This window comes from Camelus bactrianus, chromosome 26 (assembly GCF_048773025.1).
Source record: "Camelus bactrianus isolate YW-2024 breed Bactrian camel chromosome 26, ASM4877302v1, whole genome shotgun sequence".
Taxonomy (NCBI): domain Eukaryota; kingdom Metazoa; phylum Chordata; class Mammalia; order Artiodactyla; family Camelidae; genus Camelus; species Camelus bactrianus.
The window spans coordinates 7,547,208-7,562,099 of NC_133564.1; the positions used below are offsets into that span (position 1 = coordinate 7,547,208).

General features: G+C 52.4%; 1 protein-coding gene and 1 long non-coding RNA gene across 10 annotated transcripts in view; one reads left to right on the forward strand and one right to left on the reverse strand.

Moving 5' to 3' along the window:
* Nucleotides 1-4: 4 nt before the first annotated feature.
* On the reverse strand, nucleotides 5-14,892 carry LOC123619425 (uncharacterized). The gene is made up of 4 exons (XR_006728025.2): nucleotides 6,576-14,892; nucleotides 6,374-6,487; nucleotides 814-5,401; nucleotides 5-163 (listed from the first exon to the last, which is right to left on the reverse strand). It is a non-coding gene; the product is annotated as an uncharacterized LOC123619425 (long non-coding RNA).
* Nucleotides 5,395-14,892, forward strand: part of ARHGEF10 (Rho guanine nucleotide exchange factor 10) — a 72,645-nt gene continuing 63,147 nt past the window's right edge. For 7 of the 9 annotated variants that reach the window (XM_074353391.1, XM_074353393.1, XM_074353392.1 and 4 more), the window contains exon 1: nucleotides 5,778-6,001. In XM_074353391.1, the coding sequence (XP_074209492.1) occupies nucleotides 5,793-6,001 (209 nt within the window). In that variant the 5' untranslated portion in view covers nucleotides 5,778-5,792. Of the gene's footprint in view, nucleotides 6,002-14,892 lie in introns of all 9 variants that reach the window. The other 2 variants (XM_074353395.1, XM_074353399.1) reach the window with 2 other exon arrangements.

Sequence of the window (14,892 nt, forward strand, 5' to 3'; positions counted from 1 at the left end):
GCTGGGGCAGCGGGCTGGGAGCGGGGAGTTAGGAGAGTGAGCACCTTAGGTCACATTCTGCAGCCACAGACCTTCGTTCTGAATTCGGGTCCTAGGACGGGTGGGGCCCGTCTGCGGGTGCTGTGATGAGGGTCTGGAGGGTGGGGCGGGCTCTGCGGGGTGCCTGGAGATGGGACAGAGCAGAGGTCTGAGCTCTGCGCTGAAGCAGTAGGAGGGGCCTCGGGCAGAAGTGGGGACTCCACGTCCCCGAGAAGGTGTTCCTGTCCTCCTGCGTGTGGATCGGATTGGACGGGGGAGGTCACCCTCAGCATCTCTGGATGCAACGGGGGTGAGTTTCCTGCTGACAGGGAGAGGCAGTTGCTGGTGGTCAGCCCACTGGGGTGGGTCAGGGGAGGAACCATCGCTGAGGGGATGGGAATGAACTGGGGCAGAGGAAACGTCCTCCGGGACCGTAGGTGGTGCAGCTCCAGACATGGGGTGACCTGGAGCGAGGGACTGTGGGTCGTGTGGGTCCCAGCCTCCCTGTCCCCTGAAGTGTCTTTCATCTCCTCTGCTGCTCAGGACCACTGGGCACCGGGGTTCCCTCTCCCCTCCCTCCCCTTCCCCTCCCCCCTCCCTTCCCCCATCCTCCATCCCCTCCCCCTCCCTCTCCACCCTCCCTCTCCACCCTCCCTTCCCCTCCCCCACTCCTCCTAGTGGCCCCTGATAATACGGTGAAGGTGGACCGAGACCTGAGGTGTGCTGGCCTCTTACACGATGGCGGGGGCTGCAGATGCCCTAATGGAAAAGCTCAGGGCAGAAAGACAGATGTACCTGCACACAGGATAGGGGTGCGGGGGTTCCTTTGGGCCCCTAGAATCATGGCATGTTCCTTCCTGTGGGTCTCCGGGACACCGATGACTCCCGTGCTCACCGTGCTGAGAATTCGAGCTTGTTCAGGCAGGACCAGGGCTCTCCGAGCAGGGAAGAACCCTCTAGAACACCCGTGAGCGTCCCCTCTCTCTGTCCTTCCTTCCCAGCTCCAGCTCCCTGGAGGGTCTGCCAGAGGCCAGGAGGAGTGGGGGGAGGATGGGGGGGGCGTCTGTGTGAAGAACCCTTCCAGAGTCCTCCCACTGCCAGGTGTCACCTGCTGGGCCCCAAGGAGTCCATGTGCAAACCTGAGGCACTGAAATGGAGGCCTCTCACCCAGCCTCCCTCCCCTGGTCCTCGAGGCTTGTGGGGCGGCTTTCCTTAGAGCTCTGCCCATCTCCTCCCCCAACTGGAGACGAGCAAAGCAAGAAAACAGCTTAGTCCTTGTTGCAAGGGCTCTGGGAACAAAAAGGTCCTGTCTCCAGCCTGGAACAATGTGCCCTTCTCCCCCACCAGATTCCAATGACCCGCCAGACATGGCAGCAGCGTGGCCCTGCCTTCCTTATCTTCAGGTCCCCGCACCTCCTCTCTGCCTCTCCTGCTTTGTTTTCTCCCAACTCCGCCTTGTCCCCTGGGCTGCCCGCCCTTGAAGGGGGCGTGGGGGAGGCAGGGTGAAGAGTGGAGGTGGTCCAGGCACCCAGTGAGAGGGCGAGGGTGCAGCCGTGAGGGAGCGTGCCCTCGGCTCAGGGCACGGGCGTGCTGGGGACCCGCCCTGCCGTCCTTCCACGCACCTGCCTTCTGCCGACTCTATCTTGGGCTGAGTTAATGCAGCCACAGACACACCCCGTTGGCCATTTCTGCAGAGAAGGACACACAGTTTGGGGCAAAGAATGCCCCCAGGTCTGTTTTTTTTTCATACAACACTGTTTTTGAGGTTCATCTCAGCCACTGAGTGCACAGTTTATTCCTTTTTGTTACTGTTTCATTTTTGTTATCCTGTGTCCTAGTGTGTGCCTGTACCACACTTTGTTCATACACTCACCCTGTGATTGAATTTGGGTTGCTTCTCCAGTTTGGAACTAGTTGCACTGATTTGAACCGTTTGAACTGTTATGAATAAACCCTTCGTGCAACAGTCTTTTTGACCGCCGCCTGTTCTCACTTACCTTGAATAAGTGCCTGAGAGCGGGCTGCCGGGCCTCTCTCATGAGAAAAGGCAAAACAGGTTTTCCGGGTGGTTGAGCCGTTTCACAGTCCCACCCACCATGTGTAGTTGTGACAGTTAATTTCATGGGGTGACTGACGGCCTTGGAGTTACCCAGATTAAACATTCTTTCCAGGGGTGTCTGCGAGGGTGCTTCCAGAGGAGGTGGGCATGGAGTCCGTGGACGCAGTAAAGTTAGTCCACCTCCCCCACCAGGGTGGGCACCATCCAATCAGAGGGGCTTGACTAGAACAAAAGATGGAGGAAGGAGGAATTCGTCCCTTTTTCTGCCTCACTGAGGAGCTGGGACATCTCCGCCCTCCTGTCCTCAGACTGGGACTTCCACCATTGCCTCCCCTGTCCTCAGACTGGGTTACACCGCCGGCTTTCCTGACTCTGGCAGGCCAGGCGGCGTCCCTGTCTCCATGGTCAGGTCCTCATGATCAGTCTGTCTCTCACCATCTGTGTGACTCTGAAGCAGTGACTCCGTATCCGTGGTCCTCCGTATCCGTGGTCCTCTGCTCCACAGGTCTAGATGGAGATGCAGATCCATCCCTGAATGGTTGTGTTTCTCTGGGGAGCGCTGGCTAACGCGACAGTAGTTCCAGCTGCCCCACAGCCTTACCAGCACTCGCTGTTGTCAGTCTTGAGTTTTCGCCATTCTTGTACAGGTGAAGTGGTATCTTCATGTAGTTTTAATCTGAATTTTCCTGAAAGCTATAACACTGAGCACCCTTTTCTATTCCTACTGTCAATCAGTAAATTTTTTATGATGTATTTTTTTTCATTCTTATTTTTTATTGAAGTAGTTAACAATGTTAGTTTCAGGTGTACAGCAAAGCAATTCAGTTATACATATACACACGTACAAATATATATTTTCAGTTTGTTTTCCATCATGGCTCATTACCAGAAATTGAGTAGAGTTCCCTGTGCTGCACAGTAGGTCTTTGCTGCTTATTTTATATACAGTAATGTGCATGTGTTAATTTCAAACTCCTAGTCTATCCTCCCCACCTCTTCCCCCTGGTAACCACAGTTTGTTTTCTATGTCCATGAGGCTATTTCTGGTTTGTAAATGAAATTTGCATTTTTTTCTTTAGATTCCACGTGGAAGCGACATCCTGTGATACTTGTCTGTCTGACTGAAGGCATATTTGTTCTTAAATGGACTGTCTTTGTTGCTGATTTGCAGGAGCTCTTTACTGACACCTTTGTCAGATCACGTACTGCAGATTCCCAGTCTGCGGCTTGCCTTTGCACTTTCTTGCTGGTGTCATAAGCAGAAGTCCAGTTTAATCACTTTAAATGGTTAGTGCATTTTGTGTCCTACTCCAAGATCAATATTTCCTATATTTTTGTCAAGAAACTTAATAGTTTAATTTTTACATTTCAGTCTATGCTCCATCTCAAATTACTGGATTCCTTTTTTAATTCTAATAGCTTATTTACAGATTATTTTGGATTTTCTATGTACACAATCACATTGTGAACAATCAGTTTTTTCTTTCTCCCCAATCCTTGTACGTTTTCTTTTCTTGCTTTATCACACTGGTTGGGTGTTTCAGTGCAATGTTGGACAGAGTAGCAACGTTTGAAAATTTTAATCTTCTTTTCTTAGTGTCTGATAGAAAATGGAGACAATAAAAATTAGTAACAAATGTGACCTAATTGACATGCGTAGAACCGTACATCAACAGATGCAAAATACACTCTTTTCAAGTACTCATAGAACATTTATGAAAACACTGATGTATCTGAAGAACACTAGAATAAACTAGACGGGACTGGAGGCCTCAGTCAGAGCTCTTTCTGCCCCAGCCTCGTGCCCCACCTTCTTCGGCACTGCCCCGGTGTCCCACCCCGCTGCCCTTCCTGGTGGCCCTGAGCGTAGAGGTCAGTGCATCCAGTGTGGAAATGGGAAGCTCCCTGAGTTTTGATGGTGCTACGGTACTGTCCCTGGGGTCCACAATAACGTGATTTCTGGGTGGAAAACGGTGCCACCATAGCAGCATCTTGAACTTCCTTAAGTTTTAAAAACAGGGGAACCATCTATCAGAAGGTGAATCGATATGTTTGTTTGCTCCTGAAAAGAAAAAAAAAAAAGAAAAAAGAAGATGGAACCAAATTACTTTATGGCTTAGCGAACGTCTACTCCTGCTGGACGGCACACGGGTCCTTTGTATGGTTCTCTCTCCTAAACTTCTTGTCTATGATGTAGCTACTATTAGTCACACTTTCTAGATGGTTATACAGAAGCTCAGGGACTTGTGTGAGTCACACAGGATTTTATTAGTGTTAGAAACCACAATAGGATCTGCAAATTGACTCCACTGTTGAACCCATACACGCCGGTGCCATTTCCCTCTTGTTTGTGTTCTGCTCGACCAGACACACGAGCATCCGGGTCTTGTGTGGTGACCTAGAACTGACTTACTCGGTCTTTCTACCTCTATCCACCGTGACTATTAAAACTGGGCAAGAGACTTGAATAAGCTGCTGGAAGGCCCTAGCAGCAGAGATGTAAGTCACCGAGAGGAAGCATCCTCTTCAGCTGGTTCAGGCTCTAGTATCTTCACAGTGTGCTCTGAGATGGGTCTGAAATAGCATTTAAAAATGGCTCGGTCCATCTCCATAAAATTAGCAAATGCTGATAATAAATGTGCTAAAATATTACCTTACCTGCTACTGTCCATTTCCCAGGCATTTTCGTCTTTGTATGTTAGCTGTGATTTACATCAGCCACCATCTGCAGGGCAGAACTTCTACAGAGGGTGGGGGCTTTGAGGACACTTAATGTTTAAATTAGCTTTGTGGCATTTAGCTCTGTTTCTTCCTTCTGCAAGCCTAGTGCATGGCACCCGACAGCTTTAAGACGTCTGGCGTTTTAAAATGCTGACTTTAAATTACTTCTATGATTGAGAGGTTTGGCAGGAGATGGGAGAGGAGCCTAGGGTGTGACTCGTCTGATTACCCTGTCGACCAGGTAACAGATACTATTCTTCAGCTGTTATTTTGGTTTGTATCCTTGTTAAAGTTGCTTTATCTCCCGTTTTGTCCTATAGCAGAAATTATAACAATAATATGCTTCCTTTTTAAAAATTATAAAGCAGAGAAGTGCTCCTGGCGAACCACTCCAAGAGCACAGAAGGGAATTCTCGTTCATCTTAGGCGCTCCTGGGAGGAACCAAACACTCGGGTAGGTTTTAACCTCAGATGGGTTCACAGCACAGCAACGCTTTCCAGGCCTAATAAGCACTATGCCTTCAAGGGCGGAACCGAGGGTCGCGCTCTCCTCCAACAGCATGACGCTCTTAGAAGGTGTGGAATTCTAGAATCCACGCTCACCTGAAAGATACCAGGGAAAATGGGCGCTTTCCAGCAAAAGGCAAGCTTTACAAGTGCCTCGGTAATGTGTGAAATCATTGCATTTCCAAACTCCCAAGAGTCGGCGGGTCTAAGCGCAGCTGACTTTCGGAGGATCCAGGAACGCCCTGCAGGCAGGGCCGGCTTGCGAAGGGAAGGGGTGGATGCTGTGGGGACCCGGAGGGGGGTTGGGGGACCCTGGGAGGTGTGGCCTGCAAGGCGGCCCCTGTCCACGCGTGAACAGCCCGGGGGCTCCACGCGGAATAGACCCGACTCTGGGAGTCGGGCCCCGCGCCCCGCGCCCACGCGTGCGCAGCCAGGCGGGGCGTTGGGCCGAAGGAGGGGGCGAAGGCGGCCACGTGGCTCCGCAGGAATGCGCGGTCGCCGGGGCGGGGCGCGGCCGAGGAATGGGCAGGCGCGGCAACCAATGGGCTCCGGGGGCCGCCCAATCCGGCCAGTCACGGCGTGGGGGTGGGACGGCCTCCTTATGGGCGGGGCCGGGGCGCATCCCGGCGGCGGACGCCGGGCGGGGAGAGGGGCGCTCGGAGGGACGGCGGGCGGGGGTCCGGTCCCGGCTGCAGGGTGAGTGCGGGCCAGGGCCGGGCGGGGGTCTTGCGGGGTGAGAGCCGGCGGGGGCCGGCGGGGTTCCTGCAGGTGAGAGAAGGCGGGGGCGCGCAGGGGTCCTGCAGCGTGAGAGCGGGCCGGGGACAGATGGGGACCCTTGCACCGCGCCTCCAGCGAGCCGCCCGCGGGGACTCGGAGTTTTATTTTTTCCTGTGAAACTTGCACTTATGCCCATCTGCCCCCGAGCTAGCCAAGTCCCCCCGCCCCGCCGAGTCCGGGCTGCCTCCCCACCCCAGGTTTTGTGGGAGGCGCGAGGACACCTCGGGGTGCGCCCCGCCCAGGACGCACAGTGCGGGTGCCGGAGCCGAGGCCTCGGGGCAGCCCACTTACCGTGGGTCCGGGGATAACGGGGTTGGCCGAGACTCCCGGCTGTGAGCTCTGTGCCGGAGGGACCGTAGGCCGGCCTGGGGTCCACGCGACCCCCTGCAGTTGCATGAGCCATGACTAGTCGGGGTGAAAGGGTGGGCACAGGGATTTATACTTACCTATAGAGGCAGAGGTCCTTGGCCCGCTCGAGGGTGAAAAAACTTACCACTTTAAAAACCTGTGTGTGTTTCCTCTCGCCCGTCTACCCACGGCTCCAGAAACTGGTCGGCAGATGCTTGAATCGTCCCCTCCTGGCAGCACTTTGGGGTTGAGCCACAAAGTAAAAATGGAGTAGCTGTCAGTGTTCTGTCAACTTTGTGGACTTTGTGCAAGAGTTACGTAATATCCCTCCAGGTGGACCATTGCAATGGATAAGATTGTCGCTGTTCATTTATTGCTTATATATTCTGAGCTTCTGTTTTATAGGAAGTGACTTTTATTAGACAGGAAAGATGAGATCTACTCTGCGTAATTTTGAAACATGATTGCCCCCTTAAGCTCTCACAGTGTTTACTTGATTGGCCTTAGGGTGTGATTAAGTGACCGCAGCTGCAGTCAGGTGACCGAGTGACTCTTCACAGTCAGATGTAACTTTCGTGGTTTCATGATTTCAGGTCAATAAGAAAAGTCACTCCTTGAAGGTGCTGTTTCCTAACTGATTAATGTCCACACAGGCCTGGTGTTATCAGAGCACATTATAGACAGCTAGGGATGAGGTGAAACCAGTTATTCAAAATAGCTTTTTATCCTTTTAGAAGTTGAGCTTGACCTTCTAGTTTTAACCGAATTTGTCATCTTGATATTTTGACATGCTGCGTTTTCTTTGCATAAAACTTTTTTTTTTTTTTATTGGAGGTACTGAGGATTGAACCCAGGACCTCATGCGTGCTAAGCATACGCTCTACCACCGAGCTACACCCTCCCCTTCTCCCTAGTTTTTTGTGGTGAGGTTGGAAGACTCTTCAGAAATTCTTGGTGACAGAGGCATTCTGGTGGCTGCAGGGGCTTGGAGTTTGGACCCCAGGTTGAGTTCTGAAACTGCTCACCCGACCCTGGGTGAGTCAGGTCACCTGCAGAACTTCAGGTTACTCACTTAGGACGTTGCTGGAGGGCAAGCGTATGAAAACGCATCTTAAACAAAGGGTGTTCTGCATACCTTGGAGCAAAATGAAAATGTGGAGACTGGCTCTGTCCTCTGTCGGTGACAGACTCCTTGTGAGTGACGCACAGGGCCGAACAGAAAGGCGGCAACGACGAATTCAGAGCATATTTGTGTGTACTTCATACATCATGCAGAGTTTGCACAGGGACAAACGTGATCAGAGTGAAAGAAGACGGGGAACATAGGTGTTAAACGTTTATGAGGTTACAGCTCTCAATTGGGACTTCTGGAGGAGAAGGGGAACGTTCTGGGGGCTTTGAGTACATAGGGGAGTTCGGTCACCCAGGTGCTGAGGGTGTGAGAGCTGAGGCCATGACTGACCGTGCTCTGCAGATGTGTGGCAGGGCCTGCGCTGGGGGTGGCCTGGCTCTGCCCTGTGAGCAGTGAGGCCAGGAGAACTGGAAAGGACCCTCCTGTGCAGCACCGGTCCCCCCGCACCCCCGTCCCCTCATCCTCTCTCCTTCCCGACTCAGGCTTTTCAAAGATCCAGGCCTCACAGTTCATTTTTGCTCCTTTCTTTGTTTTTGTGTACACATTTTCAAATTTTTCGTTATAAAAATGACCAGTCCTGGTCCTAGTGTTGTTCTTTCATTTCCTGTTCTTTCTGTCACTAAAGTACGTGCTGGCAGAAGGTGCTTTCTGTGCGTTGTTGGTGTTTCATTGTTTCATTACACAAAGTTCAAAAGATTTTTTTTTAATATTAAAAAAAATTGTTTTTAAGTTTAACATTTTTGTCTTCCATTGGCTGCTTTCTGATGCTAGAAATTGTCTTTTAAAGTAAAATACAGCATCCAAAGCCTTGCGGTGGCCTTTGTGAAAGGGACTGTGGAGACGGCTCACGGGCAGGAGTGACCATGGTGGTCCCACCGGACGTGCCCGGCTGAGCCAGCCTTCCCCCCGGGGCCAGTTACCCATCTGAGTCCCCTGTGACTCCTGAACTGGGGATTTTAGGGGGGCGACAAGAGGAAGAGGTGGGGATGCCGGCATTCTCTGTGCACTGACGGCTCCACGGAGCCCAGGACCTTCTGCACGTGAGGTGTGTCTGGGTCTAAGGTCCTGGGCTTTGCTTCGTGGATGGAGGTTTTGCTGTTTGTTCCTGGGCCCCGGGCAGGCTGTCTGGCTGTGGGGGACCAGACCTCATGTGTGGACATCCTTGTCATTTTGTTTTTTTGGAAAGCGCCGTGGCCATTTAAACTCCACAGTCAAACGCAGACTGGATTTTGAAGTTGTGCCGTTGCTCACTGGTGGGGAGCGTCAGAGCTGACGCACGTGTTGATAACAGTTTGATGGCACAGGACTCACATTTTGATGAGGGTGTGCTGTGCACTTTTGCTGTTTTATTCTGTTCCTTGCGTTATTTCTGTGAAGGGAGGAGAGACAGGTGATGCCGACTTCAGAGGCTGTGAGAACATGTAGCTGGAAGGCTGCTTCTGTGCTGAGGGTTACTGGGTCTCCGTCTTCGAGGGTTGCAGGGCCTCGGTCTCGGGGAGGACGCGGCGGCCTTTGCAGCACACGGAGAGGATTGCTCCTCGGCTGGACCGGGCCGGGCTCTGCCTCACTCCAGCAGCAGCGGGGAGGGCTCCAGGGGGTAGGCACTGGCTATGGGGTTGGATGGGTCCCGTGTGGGCGGGCATAGACACAGCCCAGGGATTCCAGAGTCGCCCGTGCTCCCCGTCCGGAGCCGGAGCCCGCAGCGCTGAGCTGTGGTGGAAGGAATCCGGCGCCTGTTACTGACGGCGTGTGCAGGTCCGAGCCTGGCAGCGGGAGCGGCGGGCTGGGTGTGGGGCCTCCTGCTCCTGCCGGGGACGTGGACGTGGCTCCTGGCCCGGCCAGCCCTCTGGCTGCAGAGTGGTAGGAACTTGATCGAAGTTTTGTCCTCGAGCGCTGGACTCAGCAGGCCACGCGGCCGTGCTGACGCATGTCCGTCAGAGAAGCCGGGCTGGCCTTGCCCGCGGTTCTGTGGACTCAGCAGAAGCGCTTGGCCCAGAGCGGTGCTGGAGGGTCAGTGCTCCATCTTCACCGCTTTTCAGTGGAGCTAAAATCAGACCTGTGCCATCGGGTCCTGGGGTCTGCAGAGGACGCGGGTCTCTGTCTGTGGCCCAGAGTCCAGGGCCTGGAGAGGCGGACGTGGAGCAGAGCCTGGGAGCCCGCTGGGCTGGCTGCCAGCCTCTGTTCTGGAAAAACGTTTAGACACGCACCGCTCCGGTGACTTCACAGGAAGGAACGAGAGGGCGGCGTCCTGCCAGGCGCTGGGGATACCTGGGAGCCAGCCCGAGGGCTGCAGGGGGAGGCGGGGCTGCCTCCAGAGTGTGCGGTCCCTGCGCCTGCCTTTGCCCGGAGGAGAGCCAGGCCTCAGGGAGCATCTTCTGGTCGCCCTGGAGAGCGCCCCCTTCTCCACCGTTTGCAGGAGGAAGGGCGAGGACTCCCGGAAGGCAAGGAGGCTGTGTGCGCCTGCCAGCGATCCCATTGGGGCTTTCTCTCCTGAGGACATATATTCAGTGTTGTTTTGTTCTCATGCATTTTTAAAAGCAAGTTCTTACACTTGCAAAAAAAAAAAAAAAGCCCTGAGGAAAACGGACTAGCCTCTTTACAAACGGGAACAGGTGCATGTGGTCGCGTAACAAGCTGTGACGTGTCACCTGCCAGTCTGGAAATGACTTGTTAATTTGACGGATGTTTCGTGAGCACCTACCAGGTGGTGGGTCCTAAGGGTCCTCAGTCCCAGGACTAGGTAGTGAGCAGATGGACCAAGCACTGTTCTGTGGGGCTGATGTCCTGGTGTTTGGGGGAGAAGAGAGATGAGGAAAGCACACGGTACTTGAGATGAGGATAAAGGTAAAGCAGGAGGTGGGGCTGGGGGTGCTGAAGGGGCGGGGCTGGGGACCCATGGCAGGGGCCAGGAGAGGCCTCGCTGGGAAGGCGGTACTGAGTGAAGATCTTAGGATGAGTGATTGAGCTGCGCTGACATCCACACAAGAGCATTTGGGGTGGAAGGAACGGAAGGTGCAAAGGCCCTGTGGCAGGAGTGTGTCTGGAGCAGCGAGATGCCTGGGGGCTGTGGTGCTGGGACTGAGGAAGACAGGGCTTGACCTCAGGGAGGCAGCAGTGACAGAAAAGGGTTCAGGCAGATCTGACTTGTGTGTTTGTGGGCCTCCTGGCCTCTGTGTTGAGATGGTTATAGGGGAGCGAGGAGGGGGGAGGGAGGCCAGTTACGAGGCTTCTCCAGTAAGTCAGGCAAGAGACAGAGGGTGGCCCTGGAGGGAGGGAGAGTGGCTCGTCAGATTCTGGTCTGTTCTGAGGGTGGAACTAAGGAGATTTGCTGACAGATCAGACACTGCGAATGTGAGGGAGGGCGGAACTGGTTTTGTCCCGAGCGGGTGGGAGCAGGAGGCTCAGGCGGGGAGGCCGAGGTGGCCTTCACAGTGGAGCTGGTGGCACTCGTTTGTGAGAGCGTGTCTGAGATATGCAGTCCAGTATCACTGACCGTAGTCACCATAAGTACATCACATCCCAGGACTTAGGAGTTTGTAACTGGAAGTTTGCACGTTGTGCCCATCTTCACCCATTTTGTACACGCCCCACCCTGCTTCTGGCAACCACCAGTCTGCTCTCTGTATCTATGAACTTGTTTTGTTTTTTAAGCTTCCACAAAGAAGTGAGGGCATACGTATTTGTCTGTCTCTGTTTGACTTATTGCCTTAGCTTAGTGTCCGCAGGGTCCATCCCTGTTGCTGAGAATGGCTGGATCTCCTTCTTTCTTATGGTTGAGTAATATTCCATGGTGACTCTGTGTGCGTGTGTGTGTGTGTGTGTGTGTGTGTGAATCACATCTTTCTCCGTTCATCAGTCAGTGGACACTTGGGCTGTTTCCATGTCTTGGCTGTTGTAAATGATGCTGTGATGAATGGAGGTGCTGCACATATCTTTCTGATACCCTGTTTGGATAAATATCCAGACATGGGATTGCTGGATATGATGGCAATTCTATTTTTAATTTTTTGAGGCACCTCCATACGGTTTTCCATGGCGGCTGCACCAGTTTACCTTCCCACCAACAGTGCAGGAGGTTCCCTTTTCTCCGCATCCTCACTGACACTTGTTACCTCTCGTCTCTTCGATGACTGCCGTCTGACAGGTGTGAGGTGTTAGCTGATCGTGCGTTTGATTTGCATCCCTGATGATTAGAGAGACTGAGCTGCTTTCCGTGGACCAGTTGACCATTTGAATGTCTTCTTTGGAAACGTGTCTATTCATCTCCTTTGCCCATTTGAAAAATCAGAGGGGCTGTTTTTTTGGCTCTTGAGCTGTATGGGTATTTTTTGTGTATTTTAGACGTTATCTCCTTACTAGATGGTTTGCAGGTAGGTCCCCCTTCTGCAGGGTGCCTTCTCACGTTGTGATGGTTTTCCTTTGCTGTGCAGAAACTCTTTGGTTTGATGTGGTCCCTTTGTTTATTTTTGCTTTTGTTACCTTTGCTTTTGGTGTCAAATCCAAAAATGCATCACTGAGACCGATGTCAGGGACTTGACCCCCTGTATTTTCTTCTGGGAGATGTGTGGTTTCAGGTCTTACATTCAGTCTCTAATGTTTAATCCATTTTGAGTTAATTTTTGTTTACGGTGTAAACAGTGGTCCAATTTCTTTCTTTTGCACGTAGCTGTCCAGCGTTCCCTCCACTCTTCGGCAAAGAGACCATCCTTGTCTTACTGTGTATTCTGCCTCCTTTCTTGTAGGTTAATTGGCCATGTGAAGTGTGGGTCTGTTTCTGGTTTCCCTGTCCTGTTCCGTTGGTCTATGTGTCTGTTTGTGCCAGTGCCACACTGTTGTGATTACCGTGGCTTTGTAACACAGTCTGAGACCAGGAAGTGTGATGCCTGCGGCTTTGTTCTTTCTCAGGATTACTTTGACTATTTGGGGTCTTTTGTGTTTCTATACACATTTTAGGGTTGTTTGTTGTGTTTTGGTGAAAAAAGCCATTGAAATTTTGATAGGTATTGCACTGAATTTTTGTACTGCTTTGGGTAGCATAGGCATTTTAACAGTATTAATTCTTCAAATCCGTGAGCACAGAAAATCTTTCCATATATGTGTGTCTTCATTTTCTTTCATTAATGTCTTGTAGTTTTCAGTGTATATGTCTTTCACCTCCTTATTAAAATTTTCCCCAGATTTTTTCTTTGTGATGCAGTTGTAAATGCGGTTAGTTTCTTAATTTCTCTTTCTGATCGTTCATTATTAGTGTATAGAAATGCAGAAGGCTTTTGTGTATTGATTTTGTATCTTGCAATGTTACTGACATTGTTCATTCTAACAATTTTTTGGTGGAATCTTTAGGGTTTCCTGTATGTAATATTGTGTCATCTGCAAAGAGTGACAATGTTACTTCTTCCTTTTGGTTTGGATGCCTTTTATTTCTTCTTCTTGTCTGATTGCTCTGGATAGCACTTCCAATACTATTTTGAATGAAAGTAGTGAGAGTGGGCATCCTTGTCTTGCTCCTGATCTTAGAGGAAAGGCTTTCAGCTTCCCCTTCTTGAGGATGGTGTTTCTGTGGGTTTGTCTAGGTGGCTTTTATGTGAGGTACAGTCCCTCTGTACTCACTGTATTGAGAGTTTTTATCAGATGCTTTCCTGAGTCTGTTGAAGTGGTCCTACGACTTTTACCTTCGTTGTTTTAATGTGGTGTACCACACCGATGGATTTGTGGATGTTGAGCCATCCTTGCGTCCCTGGGATAAATCCTTTTAATGTAGTGCTGAATTTGGTTTGCCAGTATTTTGTTGAGGATTTTTTGAATCTGTGTTCCTCAGGGATATTGGCCTGTCATTTTCTTCCCTCTGGCGTCTCTGGCATCTTTGTATTCTGCAGCTTTACTGAGCTTTAGTAGATATGTGCGGAACATTCCATCCAAAAGTAGCAGAGTGGATGTTCCTGTAAAGTACACGGGGAGCATTGTCGAAGATAGGTCACAAGTTAGGTGACAAAACGAGTCTTGATAAATTTAAGAAGGTTGAAGTCGTATCAAGCACGTTTTCCTCCCACAATGGGGTGAAACCACAAGTCAAGCGTAGACAGAAAATGGGGAAATTCGTGGAAGGCTCCCATCCCTGCCACGTGGCTGCTGCCGCCGCACTCTCCATGCATCTCCTGTGCCGCCCCCTCCCTGTTTCCACCGTCATCGGGGCCACGAGCCTCGGCTCCTGCCCAATATCGTCCTGGGGCAGCCTCCCTCTACCTGGCCCTCCTCCCCGATGCCCTGTCCACCTGATGCCACTATGACCTTTCAAAAAGGCAACTCTGGCCACAGCAGTCCCCTGATCAGACACCTTCTGTGGATGCTCTCTAAGCCTGGACAGGCCCCCATAGCAGGCTGGCCGCCTCTCCCTGCCCTTCCCTCCATCTTCCTCAGGAAGGCGCTCTCTGCTCCTGCGCTGGGGCTGTGCTCCGGCTCGGTCCTCCTTCCTCCTGGCCTCGGGGTGTCTCGCCCCCCTGCAGCAGGGACGGCCGTGAGGGAGAGGTGATTGCAGGTGCTGTCTGGACACGTGATGAAAAGCTCCACTGAACTTCCGGGGGACAGTGGCTTCGTCTGCAGCGACTGGTGTAATTATGCATCACATGGCACTCTTCCTTCTCTGTGGAACATTTAGCTCGTTTCCCATGAATGAGGGGAACTCCTGCTTGAAGTGAGCCCCTGGGTGGGGCCTCATTGTGGGGCACCCTTGACTTTGCACCAGGGGTGCAGCGAATGGCCCTGCAAGGAACGCCCAGGGATGGACTTCAGCCCCAGGGGTTCTCCCAAGTTCCTTCCACTCCTGAGGCTGGTTGTCCTCATGCATGAGGATGAGTTTTGGAAGTTGGAACTTGCTTTATGCGAGAAGTTGCTGGGCATCTGGGGCCCCGGTGGAGGGGTGTCTCCTGCTTTCTCCCCTCCTCACTGCCTCCCTCCTCCGGTTACTTGGGGTGAGGACTCTGCTCGGTGTCCTTGGTCTGGGCCAGAACCGCCCTTTGCTGGTGTGCTCTGTGCCTGTTCTTGGATGGGGCACGTGTGATGTGGGAAGTGACAGGGAGGCCTGGACAGACTGGGTGTTGTGGGGCAGGCTCTCTGGCTCTGCTGGGAGGTCCTGACGCGGAAGTGGCACCTGGCGCAGTGCTGGGCAGCGTGTGCCAGGAGCAGACACGGGGCCCCGACATCCAGGCCTGAGACCCGGAGGCAGGTTATGTGTGTCACCTTCCTGGGAAGCTCCCGTCTCAGGAAGACGGTGTCCTGGGGATGCGGATGTGGGATGGAAAGTGTCCCTGAGCGTTGTGGTCTGCTTGAAACT